The 16982-nt window shown below is 47.8% G+C and overlaps 1 protein-coding gene across 3 annotated transcripts in view; it reads left to right on the forward strand.

Annotated features, from left to right (window-relative positions):
* Positions 1–8282: 8282 nt before the first annotated feature.
* SLC22A4 (solute carrier family 22 member 4) overlaps positions 8283–16982 on the forward strand; it is a 50415-nt gene continuing 41715 nt past the window's right edge. For all 3 annotated transcript variants that reach the window (XM_055299448.2, XM_063612408.1, XM_063612409.1), the window contains exon 1: positions 8283–9537. In XM_055299448.2, the coding sequence (XP_055155423.1) occupies positions 9145–9537 (393 nt within the window). In that variant the 5' untranslated portion in view covers positions 8283–9144. The remainder of the gene's footprint in view (positions 9538–16982) is intronic.

Here is a 16982-nt window from a genome sequence, read left to right on the forward strand (position 1 = left end):
AGGACATGAACTCATCATTTTTTATGGCTGCATAGTATTCCATGGTATATATGTGCCACATTTTCTTAATCCAGTCTATGGTTGTTGGACATCTGGGTTGGTTCCAAGTCTTTGCTATTGTGAATAGTGCTGCAATAAACATACGTGTGCATGTGAATTTTTGTATTTTTAGTAGAGACGGGGGTTCACCATTCTGGCCAGGATGGTCTCGATCTCTTGACCTCGTGATCCGCCTGCCTCGGCCTCCCAAAGTGCTGAGATTACAGGCGTGAGCCACCACGCCCGGCCCCGTCCTTGTTCTTATCTAGCTAATTAAGGTCCACAAATACCTCCCCCATATCATAACCCTTTTTAAACTGGAAATGACCTAGACATTCAATGAGTACCTAAAATAATTTTAAGATTTTAAACTATACAGAAGTTTAACCTACACACATTTATCTCATTTACATGTACTCAGTTTATTCATTTTTAGCAGTTTATCTAAGTTTATCTAGATTACTTGTGAGAATCAAGACAGTCAACAAAGCTAATCATCATTGCAAGTTATTTCCCTGTTAACCATTTTCATAGCTTGTGAATATCAGGTGTTCATCTAAGCAAGAGCCTTAAACACATGCGGATTCTTGCTGATAACTCAGAAAACTCAGTTGTTTTCATTAAACCAACAATATCAAATTAGTCTTGCTTATCAAAAAAATCATACAGACAAAGATCATTTTATTTTTGGCTGGGTTTACAGTCTTCTAACTTTCATGTAAAATCCTGACACCTTAAAGTACCTAGCAGAGGCGAATATAAAATGTATTTTATCAGAAGACTCAGACAAAAATGTATGCTGACACTTTTGAAGATATCTTTATTTTTATTTACTAATAATTTAAAAGCCAACTTATTTACCAAAGATTATTGAATTCCTGTGAACTTGAAAAGCATTTGGACTTTATACCCATTTACTTATAATTTTATTTGGTAGCATGTTAGAACATATAATACATGCACATATATAATATATTTAAACATGTATATACATACATACACAAAGATCTGATAATTTTACCTCAGAACTCTAGCCATGAGACAATATAATAAATTTGTTATTTTTACAAAAGACAGTTGGACCCAAATTACTTTTGACAACATTGGGACCTGTTACGGCTAAGCTCTATTTTCCCCGATAGGTAATCCAAGGAAAGCTGTGGATCAAAATTTGGGGGAAAGCAGTTTCCATGGCAGTTTGATTTTTAAAAACCTCTTTTTCCCTTTTCGGTTTCAAATGAGTTTTATTGTTTACATTTTAACTAGAACTGGCTTAATTGTATAAGAAAAATAAAATCTCCAAATAACCTTGAATTAGTGTTACCATAAACAGTGAGTTTTATCTCAACATGGTGGCTTAATAATGGCAGATTCAAAGCATGTGGAAAAGGAAAGAGAGAAACAGAGAGCATATGAAGATACTATTTAACTCTATAGTTGCAGCTTAACAATTTGAGCTCTGAATTTTTTGTTGTTGTTGTTATTTGCCCATCAGTTTTAGAATGTGCACAAGAATAGGTCATAATATGTGACCTGCTGGTGTCCTAGAAAACCTGGCATGCCTTTGACCTTCTGCAGGAGTTTTTACCCTTTCTCCCTTTCCTGCTCTCATGATTTCTCAGTAGCTACCCTTATTGCAACAACAGCACATTTATTATCTTTATCATATTTTAATATCTTAACTTCTTACAATAGGTGATTCAGTTTCTGCCAGTGTTTTCCCAGAGTCCACGGTGGCCTGTGAAGGTCGATCAGTCAGGCAACTCCACCCCACATGCATGTTGCCAACCACCCTAGGATTCTCTCCGCATATGCACCTTCCTAATTCATCCATCGGTTTCTCAGATACTGCTCATGACACCAATTGTAATGAGAAAAACCTGGAATTGTATTTAAAAAAACCCTTACCCCAAACTGGGAGGGAGCAAAGAGACCAAGCACGTCTGGGACAAGTTCAGCTTGGCTAGTAGATGAGTTTATTAGGACTTATGCATGAAGCACTCCTGAACGGCAGCGGGACAGCTTTAGAGATCTGTGCCACCTCCCATCTCTAAGCTAATTTTCTGTCTCTTTACCTACTATGTGTGTGTGATGGGACCGTTTCCCTTAGTAGGTTCTCAGCTATTCTCCAGGATGTTTGGGTTCTCAGGGACACCTATTCCTCAGCTAGACACCATGGCCTTGGCTCACTGCCTGGCCTTCAGGGTTCAGGCAGTGGACATGTACCCTTAAATAACCTGGCAGGGGATCTGTCACACTACATAGGTAGTTTTTAACTTGTGGCCCCATTTTTGCCCTAAGGCAGCACCGGGTCTAGCCAAGACGAAAATCACTGAGGTTGGAGATGAAAACAAAAGCCTTTGGTTAGGATGGTAAAGGAGGCCCTCAAGAGTGGTGGAATCAGTGTATCCAGAAGGCACTGCTGGAGTCGGCCTCATGAACTAGGGGGATTTTTCTCGGCATTGCCCTTTTTCATTTCGTCAAGTGTTTTATCCAGGTTTCGCGTGGCCTAGTTCTGAGCCAGATACATTCCAATCACATTGCCAAAGTAAATTCAAGCAGGAACTGGAGCATGATGTCGGCAGGGAGGATGGCGAAGGCAGGGAGGGCGCAAAAGGCGGCTGCAGCTCTTCGGGCTGGTCTGAGACTGCACTTTTTTTTTTTTTTTTTTTTTGAGACGGAGTCTCACTCTGTCTCCCAGGCTGGAGTGCAGTGGTGCAATCTTGGCTCATTGCAACCTCTGCCTCCTAGGTTTAAGCAATTCTCTGCCTCAGCCTCCCAAGTAGCTGGGATTACAGGCCTGTGCCACCACGCCTGGCTAATTTTTGTATTTTTAGTAGAGAACGGGGTTTCACCATCTTGGCCAGGCTGGTCTTGAACTCCTCACTTCATGATCCACTCACCTCGGCCTCCCAAAGTGCTAGGGTTACAGGCGTGAGCCACCACATCCAGCCTCTGCACTCTTATATTGGCTTCCCTTCTTTCCTGTTTTACTCTCCCCAGTCACTTATTCCTGTTCCTTTGGATCCATTCCCAAATAAATCACCTACACACAAACTCTTGACTCAGGCTTTGCTTTCAGGAGGAAACCTGGGCTAAGACAGTCGACATAAGAGTGGTCCTAGAAGGCAGACCTGCAAGGAAGGGATTCACAGCCGTGATGGCTCTACTTTCTACAATGGAGTCATGGCCCTGATAGGAAACATATGGAACCCTGGAACAAAGAATGGGAACATTTGAGTAGATTAATGTGAGAATTTTGAATTCTTGGATTCTCCTAAACCTTCATGGCCAGCAGAAGCAGCTATCTTTCTCCTGCTATACGAGACAAGCCTCTCCTTGCCTGGAATCCTGCCAAGACTCCTCCTAAGGCAAGTGGCCCCAAAGATGATGCTTATTCTCCTCGATATCCCCTACCTCCCTTCATTGCCTGCAGACCAGTAACTAGGGTTAGGTCTCAGCACAGCCTAAGTGGAGAAATACAGTATTATAAGCAAATAGCATACACACTGAAAAAATTACAGGACCTATGTTGTGGCAGGAACAGGGATAATAGGGGTGTGAGGAGACGGTTGTAAGAATGTATCAGTCTGGGGGCACTCTCATTATTCAGGGATTAACGTCCAATCAAGGATACATAAAACCATTTTCATATGCTTCTGAGATGCTTCTTTGAAACTTGGACACAATTACGACCTTCAGAAATGAAGTAGAGACGCCAGAACTTCCTTGGCAGAATACTGAAGGAGTCAGAAGGCTCAGAGGGATTAGCACGTTAGATTGTAGTTATTATGCAAGACCAGAGAACATACTAGAAGACTACATTCCCATGGGAAGTCCAGAGGCCACTCTTTTCACCGAGGCAACACAACATGTAAAGGTGAGGAATTCTTAGTGTCAGGGGGGATGGTAGGACTCTGGAATTGCAGAGACCAGATGCGTAACAATCAACAGAGGCAGGGTAGATATAAAAATTACCACAAAACGGCCGGGCACGGTGGCTCACGCCTGTAATCCCAGCACTTTGGAGGCCAAGGCGGTCAGATCACGAGGTCAGGAGATCGAGACCATCCTGCCTAACATGGTGAAACCCCGTCTCTACTAAAAATACAAAAAATTAGCCGGACATGGTGGCAGGTGCCTGTAGTCCCAGCTACTTGGGAGGCTGAGGCAGGAGAATGGTGTGAACCCGGGAGGCGGAGCTTGCAGTGAGCCGAGATCGCGCCACTGCACTCCAGCCTGGGAGACAGAGCGAGACTCCGTCTAAAATAATAATAATAATAATAATAATAATAATAATAATAATTACCACAAAACCAAAGTGGCAGCTAAGTGCTTTGACCCATAGGGTCTATCTATGGCAATGGCTAATAGACCATAATGTCCCTAGGAGTTAACTAAAGTGGCAGATGACTGAGTATTACTTGACTGTAACAACAGCAATCCCCAAAATCAAGAGCTCATGAGCAGAAGGCAGATGACAGCTGCCATAATGGAAAATAGTATTTCCTCATAAATTTCCTTGATCTAGGCCAGTTCTCAGGCTCAGAGTCTATTGATTTAAGGAAAGGCCAAGACTTTTTATAGAAGAGCCCTCCAATGCTGCCAAAGCTATACAAGATAATTATTGCCCCAATCTTTCCACATGAGGGATCTGTGGCCTTTTATCATAGTAACTCTGGTCAGGGGGAAGAAAAAGAACCAGGCTTTCAAAGGCTATTGGGTACAGAGTATGAGCTGGCATCAATGCTGGGGGGAAACACTATCATGGTCCCCCCATGACAGAGGCTCATGAAAGTTAGGTAAATGGAGTACTCTTGCAAACAGATCCAGAAGTCAGAAGATCCACACTGTACTAATTTCCTTATCCCTAAGTAAATAACTAGAACAGATGTTCCAGCAACTGGCAGTACCCTAACATTTACTCCCTATTTTATTAAGAGCCATTAAGGTAGGAAGGGCCAAATGAAAGCCCCTGACACTTACCCTCACCTTTCTTACTGATTTATTAAATGAGAAGTAAAACCACATCCCGGGTGGTATTGCAGAGATTAATTTCAACATCAAACATTTTCTTCTCAATATCCTTCAGTCAGGAGGATGAAAAACTGTTTGCTTTTATGTGGGAATAATAGCAGTACATATTCACTCTCTTGCCTCTGGGCTATGTTAGTTCTCCTCTCTGCACAACACAGTATCTAGCGACTTTGATTGTCTCAATATTCCATTGAACATCATGGTAGTCCACTGTATTGACGACCTAATGCTAATTTGACCTAGTAAGCAAGAAGAAGCAAGAACTCCAGATGTCCCAGTAAAGACACATGCATGCCAAAGGATAGCAGATAAAAATATGAAGATTCAGGTCATCCATATTGTTCAACTTTTTTCTTACCTTTCTGTTCTAGAATAAGTTAAATGGATGTAAAAGTAGACAAACTAGTAAAATGAATCCCTAGAACCACTATTCACAGCCCATATTATTTCATCTATATCCCCACCAACTTCTTCTATCCCATATTATTTTGAAACAAATGGGGAAAGTTATCAGGGATCAGTAGTCGTGCCAGGTTATCCCCTGTAAAGTAAAGACAAGTTGTTGAGCTCTCTATCCTCCAGCACTAAGGCATAGCGCTTGGTGGAGTATTCCTCTGACCCATCTATTGGGTGCCCCTGAAGGCTTTCAGTTTCGGGTGAAACCCAGAGCAGGAGAGAGCTGTACAGTGTGTCCAACTAGAGTACAAGCTTCTCTACCATTTGGTTCATATAATCCAGCAGATACAATGGGGCTAGAGGCATACATGATGAATAAGGCTGCAGGGCAGAGTCTCTGACATGCCCTAATAAAAGAGTTTCAGCACAGATCTCTAAAGTTCTGGGGCAAGGCCATGCAGCAGAGAGAGATTCGACTTTTGAAAAGCAGCCGTTTGGCCCCAATAAAAACCGAGAGCCTAGCAATGGGCCATCAAGGGTCTATGCAACCAGAGATACCCATTGTAAGCCAGGTATTGTCAGAGTCTACCAAGTCATAAGATTAGGTAGGTTTAAGCCAGGCATGGTGGCTCACACCTGTAATCCCGGCACTTTGGGAGGAAGCTGAGGCCAGAGAATTACTTGAGCCCAGGAGGCAACATGGCAAAACCCCATCTCTAAAAAATACAGAAAAAAAAATTAACTGGGTGTGGTGGTGTTTGCCTGTAGTCCCAGCAACCTGGGAGGCTGAAGTAGAAGGATTGCTTGAGCCTAGGGAGGTTGAGGCTGCAGTGAGCTGTGACTGTGCCACTGCACTCCAGCCTGGGTGACAGAGTGAGACTCTGTCTCAAAAAAAAAAAAAAAACAAAAAAACAAGGCAGACTTATCAGCAACCCATCATATAATAATAGAACAGGAATGGTAAATTCAGGATCAGGACTAAGCAGGTCAACAGGGTGCATGTAAGTCAACAAAAGGTGGCTCAGACTCCTATGACACCTACCTCAGCTATCGGCTATACCAACCCTTCTGTTTTAGCTCAGACCTACAGCCTTAGTGGGTAGTTCTCTGCAACCAACTGATGGAGGGGAAAATAGCCCTGACTCACAGATGGATTAGCTTTAGACATTGATGCTAGTTAAAAAAAAAAAAAAATATATATATATATATATATATATATAGTTCCTGTAACATAGCTCCATTTAGCAGGTAGCCCTAAACAACTTTGAGGGGAAATTCCCCCAGTGGGCTAAGCTGTAAGCAGTATACTTGTTCATTCATTTTGTATGGAGGACAAAACAATTCCAGATAGAGGTTTACATACACTTGTGAGAAATGGCAAATAGTCGAGTGGTACCTGTTCAGCCCTCACTTATGTGCAATCTGGAAGTGCAAGCAGTTGACCAATGGAGACAGAACTAGGAAACAAATACCTCCTCATTCTATATGGCTCTTTGGAAGCCCCCAGTGGGATTAAACCTCAGTAACCCATAGCAATGGGGATTGAGACAAGGCTGAGGTGAGGAGAAAGAGCAAGGCACTTGTCTCTGGTGCAAATTTAAGGAGGCACCAAGAAATTCAGTAACCAAGATTAATTATATTTTAATGCAATATTTTTAAAAATAGAAATTAATGCAAATACCCATGATGAACACAGTATCAAAATTTTAAATAAAGACAGGCTCAGTATTGCTAATTTTCCCTTTATTCTTAGGCTCCACTAGGGCTCTACACAACACTGTTACTGATCTTGGTCATCGCCAATAACCATCTCAATTTCACAGTCTATGTTGGCTTTACCTCCCTCTCTGTTCACTCTCCTCCCTAGTCCTTCACTTCTGTTTTATGGTATCACTACTCAGAATAGACGACCTTATGTATGTTCTTGTCTCCAACTTTGCTCTATTATGTGGGGTGGAGTAGGGAGATGAAACCCAAGCTAAGTAAGTTAATGACCATAATATATCATTCGAAGAAGGATACTTGTGAAAGGGAGGCTCTATTAATAATTTCACTGGATTAATAGGCATAAATCACAGCTGTCCTAGCACATCAGGATGTATAGTCTTATTACAGGTAGGAAGCTGAGGTTCCAAGGGGGTGGGAAGTCCCCCTAAGAGGAGGGGTCAGACTGGAAGCTACACAAAAAGAGGCAGAAATGTCCCTCTGCCTCTTAATCGGGGCCTGGGGAAACAAACACACTTGTGCAAAATCTCCAGAGGTGAGCTCTTCACCCTGTCAATTTTATCTGCCTCGTGAACCCCAGGGCTCAGGCTCCAGGCCCGGGCTAGCTCACACAACAGCAGAGGGTCCTTAGGTCTGGGCACTGAGCCAAAAAAAGGGAGTCTGTGGTCCCTGCTTTGGTTACCCTGCCGGGACTGAGCGCCAAATCGGATCTCCTCCTCCTCTCTCCCTGCCTCCCTCTGTTCCTGGACTGGGGGCAGGCCCTTCAGCAAACAGAAAGCCTTCCAGTCGGAGAAAGCTCTGGCAGCCTGCCGCGATAAAGGGCCCTGGGGGCGTGAGGAGAGCAAGGGGCTCAAAATCAGAACCCAGCGTGACAACAGTGCCTCCATGACTGTGCTCCCGTAACGCGCAGGCTCCACGTCCTGGCGCCCGCCCGCCCATGGACCCGGCGGGGGCTTCCAGGCTGGGCTCAGCCATTCCGCCGGCGTGAGGGGGAGGAAACTCGCCTCCCGGGCACTCGGTTGTCTCCTCCCCCCGCCCCTCCCTCCGATCCGGGCCCATCTCTGACGTAGTGTGACCTTGCTCATCCCTTCCAGGCTGTGGGCCTGTTTTCCCTGTGCAAGATGAGGGTCCTGGCTGTCCTGAGGACGCTGTCCGGGCGCCGCCATGGGTGACCGAATTCAGCTCTGCTAGGATTGGTGGGAAATGAGCTCCCGGTCGGCGTGCGCCAGCCGCCTGAGCGAGGCGCCACAGGAGACGGCGCGCTCCTGTCGCTCTGCCGCCCCCAGAAGTTTCTCGGGAACCGACTCCACTGACTCGCCCCTCCGCGCCCCACGCGTGGCCGCCTAAGCTCAGCCTCCAGATTGGAGGAGACCGCGGAGGGAACCCTGCTGGGGTCTGGGCCCGGGGCGACGCGGCCCCATCAGGTCGAGGGCCGACCCCTCGGAGACCTTGCTCTCCGGCCTCGGCTCCTCCCTTGCGCCCGCCCTCCCACGTGGGGCCCAGGTCTGGGAATCAGCGCTCGGGGGTGGCTGGGGACAATCGAGAACGAGATTCTTCCCCGGCACGCGGGCGGAATGGCTGAGCCCAGCCTGGAAGCCCCCGTCAGGTCCTTGGGGGCGGGCTGGCGCGCGAAGCACAGGGCGGAGACAGCCAGGAGCCCAGCCCCCCGGGCTGGGCCGTTCTCCCGTTACCCGCCCCGGGCTAGGGATGGGTGTGTGGTCCCAAGTGTACAGTGGCATCAAGCTCGGCGCGGAGCTCCCAGGAACGCTCCAACGCCCTCAGCCTGTTTCCCAGGACCGGTCCCCGGCTGCGCGCCCCAATTTCCAACAGCCTGCCTGTCCCCCGGGAACGTTCTGACATCCTTGGGGAGCGCCCCAGCTACACGACACTGTCCCGAGAACGCTGTCATCACCCGTAGTTGCAAGTTTCGGAGCGGCAGTGGGAAGCATGCGGGACTACGACGAGGTGATCGCCTTCCTGGGCGAGTGGGGGCCCTTCCAGCGCCTCATCTTCTTCCTGCTCAGCGCCAGCATCATCCCCAATGGCTTCAATGGTATGTCAGTCGTGTTCCTGGCGGGGACCCCGGAGCACCGCTGCCGGGTGCCGGACGCCGCGAACCTGAGCAGCGCCTGGCGCAACAACAGTGTCCCGCTGCGGCTGCGGGACGGCCGCGAGGTGCCCCACAGCTGCCGCCGCTACCGGCTCGCCACCATCGCCAACTTCTCGGCGCTCGGGCTGGAGCCGGGGCGCGACGTGGACCTGGAGCAGCTGGAGCAGGAGAGCTGCCTGGATGGCTGGGAGTTCAGCCAGGACGTCTACCTTTCCACCGTCGTGACCGAGGTGGGTGCCAGTCGGAGACCGGAGACCCGGGAGTGCCTGACCCTCCCTCTGCGTCAGCACCCCTTGAGACTCCCTGCGCACTGCCCGGGTCAGCGCTCCCCTCCCCCTCAAACCTGCTGTTCATACTTCCAGCAACGGGTGTGCACCCCAAGAAAGAATAGAAGTCACTCGAGGCACATTCCTGGGTCGTTTCTGTCCAATAAGGAGGTGATGGAGAAGGGAGTTTGTCACCAACTGTCTTTTCATTTCCGATTTTCACAACAAATGAAGTTTCCTAAGAACCTAGATGTTCAGCCTTGGGGGAAGCGCAGCCCCAAGCTACCCAGACGCACTGCCTGAGTCACCTTCCTGCCAGGCATGGGAGGAGGGGTGTGAGGGACCTTGTTACTGGGCAGGGCGGGGCCAAATCTTGTCTGTTCCCTGGCCACAGACTTCTGGAGGCATCAGGAGGTGTACTGCTGTACCACATACTTGTGAGGTTTGGGGTCCTTTCCTGAGGCCCCAGTTTCTCTAAGACAGCAGATGGCCTCCTGAGGCTCATTGGGTGGAAGGAAGCACAGAAGGCGAAAGCCCAGCTGGAAGCCCTGGCCGTCAGGGACCTCTCTGAGCACAGGGTCAGTTGGCAGTCAGGGGCTGTAGCCCCTCAGCACCCTGCGTGGTTAGTGGCAGGTTTTCTAAGTTCCAGGAATGAGGATGCACACACACTTCTCCCGTTTTTGCTGCTTCATGTCTGGTAAGGACCTGGGTCAGGATACACCTTTCTTCTGAGGAGAGCATCCTCATGGAGCCGTTGCCTGCTATTGGTCAGGCAGGTAGGATTTCCCTGCTGCTAGTCCCGCCTCTGCCTTGTGCTCCTCCCAAGAAAAACCTGAGTGGCCTCTGCTAGTCCCTTATCCCTTTCCCTCAGCACAGTATAGCAGTCACCAGACATTGTGTCTGGCCTTGTGCTGAGGTGTGGATATCTGGGGTGCGGAGCCTGCCCTCAGATGCCCATGGGGCACACTGGCTGTGTTACTGAGAAGGCTAACATTAACCCTGGTTAGCAATAGGCTTCTGGAACCCAAATTCAAGTCCTGCCTTGCTTGCTATGTGACGTGGGATAAATAAATCGCCCTCTCTGTGGGACAATAAGTGGAGGAAATACTCCAAGAAGGGGTGATATGATTTTAGCTGAATCTGAAAATGTAAGCAAGACCTGTCTGGGCAAGAATATGGGAAATTCAGGGAATGGAGTTCTCATATATCAGAGTGGCTGGAACTCAAGGGATGACAGATATGACAAATGAGACTAGAAATGGCCACAAGGGCTAGTTCATAGTGGCCTTCTATGTATACTGAGGGGCTGACTTTATTCGGAGGACAGTGAGAAAATGTAAGCATTCTAAGGCCAGGTTCGTGCTTTTGGAAAGAGCTCACTCTAGCTGCTATGATAAACAAGAAGACCAGTGAGGAAGTTTTGAAACTCTTCTCTGCAAGAGAATGGTGGCCAGCCAGGTGTGGTGGCTGTGGAATCTGTGGCACCTGTGGGAAGTGGGCTCAGCCCAGGGACTGCCTTTGGATCCCCCAGCATTGGCACCATACCTACCCTGGGCCCTAAGGTGGCCATGCTTCTCTGGCTTTGCTTCCCTAGCAGGGGCTCTAGTGCTTGCCCACTCCCTGCCCACAGCATGGCCTGGGAGCAGCTAAGACGGGGGGCCAGCTCATCTCGCGTCGATTCCTGGAAGTGTTATCAGTGCCTGTTGTGGAGGCTGGACCCACTAGCGGCAGCCTTCCCTGGCAGCTGGGCTGACCTGTCTGCTTTTCCATTGCTCACTGGTTTTGTTCACTGTAGGGTGTGAGGGGTGGGTAGCTGCTGGCCTCCAAGTCCATAGCTACTCATGTTGTGCGCTGTTCACAGGGACCTCTAAGGATGTACATCATCACACATTCACACACATGCACCAGGATTTGCTTTTTTTGGCAGCTTTTCCCTTCCTGGCTTCCTTTTTCAGTGGTGGGAGTAAAATAAAAAGCAACTAGGGGCTGGGCGCAGTGGCTCACACCTGTAATCCCAGTACTTTGGGAGGCTGAGGTGGGCAGATTACTTGAGGTCAGGAGTTTGAGACCAGCCTGGCCAACATAGTGAAACCCCATCTATACTAAAAATACAAAAATTAGCTGGGAGTGGTGGTGCACCCGTATAGTCCCAGCTACTCGGGAGGCTGAGGCAGGAGAATCACTTGAACCTGGGAGGCAGAGGTTGCAGTGAGCTGAGATCACACCACAGCACTCCAGCCTGGGTGACAGAGCCAGACTCTGTCTCAAAAAACAAACAAACAAACAAACAAACAAAAAAATTGGGCTCTGGTGGTTGGGAGGAGGAGGGAAGGGAGCAAGTACCAGGGTGAGCAGGATGGATGGATGGCTCTCCCCAGAGGAGCGGCGGCACACAGAGTTCTGGAGTCAGACTCAGTAGAGGGCCAGTTTTGACTCCACTGCCAACCACCTGGCTGACTCCAGGCAGGTTACATCACTGATGAAAACCTCAGTTTCCTTGTCTATAAATCGGGATACAAGCAGATGAAAAGAGGCTCAACATCACTAATCGCTAGGGAAATGCAAATGAAAAGCATAAGGAGGTACCACTTTGTACCCTTAAAAATAGCTACTACAAAAAAAAAAACAAAAAACAAAAAACACCCAGAAATCCACTTTGGGAGGCCAAGGCAGGAGGATTTCTTGAGGCCAGAAGTTCAAGACAGCACTGGGCAACATAGTAAGACCCCACCTCTACAAAAAAAATAAAAAATTAGCCAGGCATGAGGGCATGTGACTGTAGTTCCAGCTTCTCAGGAGGCTGGGGCAGGAGGATCACTTGAGCCCAAGAGTTTGAGGTTGCAGTGAGCTATGACCATATCTCTGCACTCCAGACTGGGTGACAGGGCGAGACCCCACCTCTTAAAAAGTGTTTTTTTTTTTTTTTAAACACAGAAAATAACAAGTGTTAGTGAGGATGTAAAGAAATTGGAACCCTTGTTCATTCCTAGTGGGAGTGTAAAATGGTGCAGCCACTACGGAAAATAATATGGTGGTCCCTAAAAAAATTAAAAATAGAATTGCCATATGATCCAGCAATACCAATTCTGGATATATGTCCAAAATAATTGAAACAGGGTTTCAAGGAGATATTTGTACACCATGTCTATGGTAGCATTATTCACAATAGTCAAAAGGTGAAAGCAACCCAAGTGTCCTTCCACAGACAAATGGATAAACATAACGTGGTATATGCGTACAATGGACAATTATTCAGCTTTAAAAAGGAAGGAAATTCTGACACATGCTACAATGTGGATGAACCTTGAGGAGACTATGCTTAGTGAAATAAGCCAGTCACAAGACAAATTATTGTCTGATTTCACTTCAGGAGTAGTCACACTGACAGAAACAGAAAGTAAATGGTGGTTGCCAGGGACTGGAAGAAGGAAGGAGTAGGGAGTCGTCGTTTCACGGGTATAGAGTTTCCGTTTTGTAAGATGAAAATAGTGTTGGAGATTGATTGCACAACAGTGTGAACGCTTCTGAACTGTACACTTAAAAATGGCTAAGATGGTAAACTGTATATTATGTGTACTTTATCTCCGTTTTCAAAATGGGGATAATAAGGGAAGCCACCTTATCTGAGTTGTTGGGAGGACTCAGTGAGATAATGCCCCATGCCCCATCTGGTGGTGGCCAGCACAGAGTGTGGCACCAGCAAAGAGTGTGGCACCAGCAAATGGGCTTCCTAGGTGGGTGGTGAGGAGTGGTAAAAGCAGGACCTCAGCACCTTCTTTGCCTTCTCCACTGGCTGGGCACAGTGGGCATGGTGGGAGCTGTTCTAAAGTCCAGGTTGTGGCCTGTGTAATAAGTGATGGGACTTGCTGTAGTCTGAGCCCCTCTCCTCACAGTGGCAGTTCCAAGGCTCAGAGAATAGAACACAAGTCCAAACCCATACTGACTTGGCCAGTGCCAGTGGACAGGGCCAAGCCCAGGGCCCCTGAGCAGGTTCTCTGCATCCCAGTTGGCACAACACAGGTAGTGGGACTGTCCTCAGATTGTGTCTTTGCCTTACACTGCCGTGCCAGGATCTCCCGATGGGCATATCCTTGGGGACAGACAAGTCTGCCTGAACTGCCCCCCAACACCCCTTCACAGGAGGACAGGGTTAGCCAGGAACCAAGGATGGCATGCTGTGCTGTAGAAATGCCTTTCATAGTATGCCAAGAGGTAGCAATAAGGTGTCTGAGTTGGGGTTCGCATGAGTGCATTCGTCTGTGTGTGTACATGTATATAAGGTAGTTTCCTTCTTCAGGGGTTGATTGTGAGGTCCAAGTTTTTCATCCTATGCAGTTACTAAGAGTCAAATTATTTTTCGTTTTTTTTTTTTTTTTTTGAGATGGAGTTTCATTCTTTGTTCTTGTTGCCCAGGGTGGAGGAGTGCAATGGCGCCATCCCGGCTCACTGCAACCTCTGCCTCCCGGGTTCCAGCAATTCTCCTGCCTCAGCCTCCCGAGTAGCTGGGATTACAGGGGCCTGCTACCACGCCCGGCTAGTTTTTTGTTTGTTTGTTTGTTTGTTTTTTATATTTTTAGTAGAGACAGGGTTTCACCATGTTGGCCAGGCTGGTCTCCAACTCCTGACCTAAGGTGATCCACCCGCCTCGACCTCCCAAAGTGTTGGGATTACAGGCATGAGCCACCGCGCCTGGCCATTATTTTTTAACTTTATTTTGAAATAACTTTTGATTTAGAGAGAAGTTTGAAAATAGTACAGAGATTTCACATATACCCTTCATCTAGCTTTCTCCGATGTTAACAATTTAAATACGCATTTTGCATTTATCCAAACCAGGAAATTAACATTGGTTACAATAGCAATAACTGAACTACAGACTTTATTTGAATTTCATCAGTTTTTCTACTACTGCCCTTTTTCTATTGTAGGATACCATCCAAAATCCCATGTTGTATTTAGTTGTCATGTCTCAGTCTCCAATCTGTGACTGTTCCTTAGTCTTTCCTTATCTTTCATGATCTTGACATTTTTATGAGTATTTTGATGAATGCTCCTCAGTTTGGGTTGGCATGATTTTTCTCACAATTAGATTGCGTTATGCACTTTTTGGTAATGATACCATAGAAATGATGCATTCTCTGGGCATCATACCAGTGGGTACATGATGCTGATGTGTCTTATTACTGGTGATGTTAACCTTGATCATTTGTCAAGTTGGTGTCTGCAGAATTTCTCTGCTGTAAAGGTAGTATTTTTTCCTCTGTCACTAATAAATATCTTAAGGGAGATTCTTTGAGATTATACAAAATCCTGTGTCTCCTCAAATTTCTAGCCACTGATTTTAGCATTCATCACTAGGCCTTGACTGAAACAACAATTACTGCAGTTTGCCTAGTGATGATTTTGCATTTTCTGATTCCTTCAACATTTATTAATTGGAATTCTTCTGAGAAGAGCTTCCCCTCCACATCTATTTATTAATGTATGCAATTGTTAACTTATACCAGTACAGGTTCATACATACTTATTTTATTTCATCAGTTATAAACTAACGCTATCCATCTTTATTTTGTTGCCCCAGTTATTCTAGCTCAAACCAAGTTGTTTTTCACTTTAAGGATAGAGAATGTAGATATCCAGGGCCTTTATCTGTCTCTGCAGTCAGCGCTAGAGAAGTCTGTGTTTACCCCTGCGGGAGGAGTGCCAGTCACAGCTCGTTGCTAAGTTTTCCATCAGGCAGCAGTTGAGCAGGAATGCGAGCAGGGACTGGTGGGACCTGGGCTGGGACTGAAGCTTCTGTTGGGGAAGAAAGCGCCCCAAGCAACCCAGAGTGTCTGATGCTGGGGTCCTCATCCCTGAGACCTACTGCAGGGGTCAGATCTCAGTGTCCATGGGCATGGCCCTTCATATATAGCCCTCAGGGCCAAGACCTCAGAGAGAAGAGGCCCTGCATGTGAGGAAACCCAGCAGCCTCCTACGCTGAGGCTAAAGGAGCAGGAAGGGCAACAAATGCCCTGCTCTGGAGAGGGCCTAAGTTCATCTGCAGGGCCACAGGGCAAGCAGCAGAGGCAATCCTGGCTCGTGGCCAGGGGCTAAGCATGGGCCAGCCTTTGCCTCAAGCATGTCCTCTTCTCCCATGGAGCATCATTAGGGTCTTGACCTTCCCATCAGTCCATGGGCTGGGAAAACTGAGGCAGTCACCTCTAAGCTGGATACCACTTCTGCCAGGTCTTGTGCTCCAGAGGCCCTGGGGGAACCTTGTGTATTAAGGACCAGCCTTCTTTGCAGGCCACCCGTGATCTAAGACAGGGCTGCTGCCACACCGTAGATCCTCCTGTCCTCTTCTGCAGCTGGGCTGCCTCCTCTAGGAACCCATGAGTGGAGATGCTGGTAGCCCACTGGTAGTGGAGCTGATGGAGCCTCCAGCAAAGGGCCTGGACCTCTGGTGGCACTAGCCTTGTGCTTTCCTGGGAACTGGGGTCAGGGCCTGAACAGCAGTAGGACTTACTGATTCCCCACCCATAGCCCAGAGGCGAGCCAGGTTATGTGGCGAAGGATAGGGCCTCTTCCCCTGCTAACAGGGAACTTCTGGGAGGCATTGAGAGCAGCAAGCAAGGGAATAATGAAACAGACTAACCCTCACGTGCGGCTGCCACTATGTGGGACTTCACATAGCGGCTCTCAAGGATGCACCTCCCCTGGGGTCTGGGTAGGCCTCGACAAAAGGGGAAAACCTTCCATGATAGGCAGGTTTGTGAAGTTTCTTTCTATCAGGCCTGCAGGCTGCCCTGGGACATTGCTCACGGGTGTGGAGACTGTCAAGATAGCCTGAATATTAACCAAGTTGATCATCCAACTCCATACTCGGACCTGCCCTCTGGCAGATTCCAAAGGGGATAAGGTGTGGGGGCCTCTGGCTCCAGCCAGCCTGGCGAGACTTCTATTTCCAGTCAATGCTTCAGAAAGTAGATCTTGCCAGAGAGCAGACAGGGGAGACTCAGGGGCTTCCCCTTGCTCTGGCCTGAATGTGCTTCCCTGTTTATCAGCTGCCTCACCCCAAACTGTTTGCCTCTCTGCTGTGTTCCTCTGACAACAGCCACCAGGATCTCAGAATATGCTTTTGTTCAGAGGCTGCTTCACCTGCACCTCCTGCCAAGTTTCTGGATAAACAGACTTTGTCCATCCCTCTTGGTGGGCAGCAGAACTCTCAGACAGAGTCCAAGGTGGCATTTTGACAAAAACAAGACTGACAGGACTGGTCAGGGGGAGCTGCAGGTACCTTGGGCCTCTAGAAGGACTGTAATTCCTCCCTTATGGCAGGCTACATTCAATTTAGGTGTAAGGCTAATACAGGTCTGCCTTGTTTTCTAAAGCTGTGTTGTGGTTTTATGTATGTCTCTGGAGTCCAA

Source organism: Symphalangus syndactylus, chromosome 11, assembly GCF_028878055.3.
Source record: "Symphalangus syndactylus isolate Jambi chromosome 11, NHGRI_mSymSyn1-v2.1_pri, whole genome shotgun sequence".
Taxonomy (NCBI): Eukaryota; Metazoa; Chordata; class Mammalia; order Primates; family Hylobatidae; genus Symphalangus; species Symphalangus syndactylus.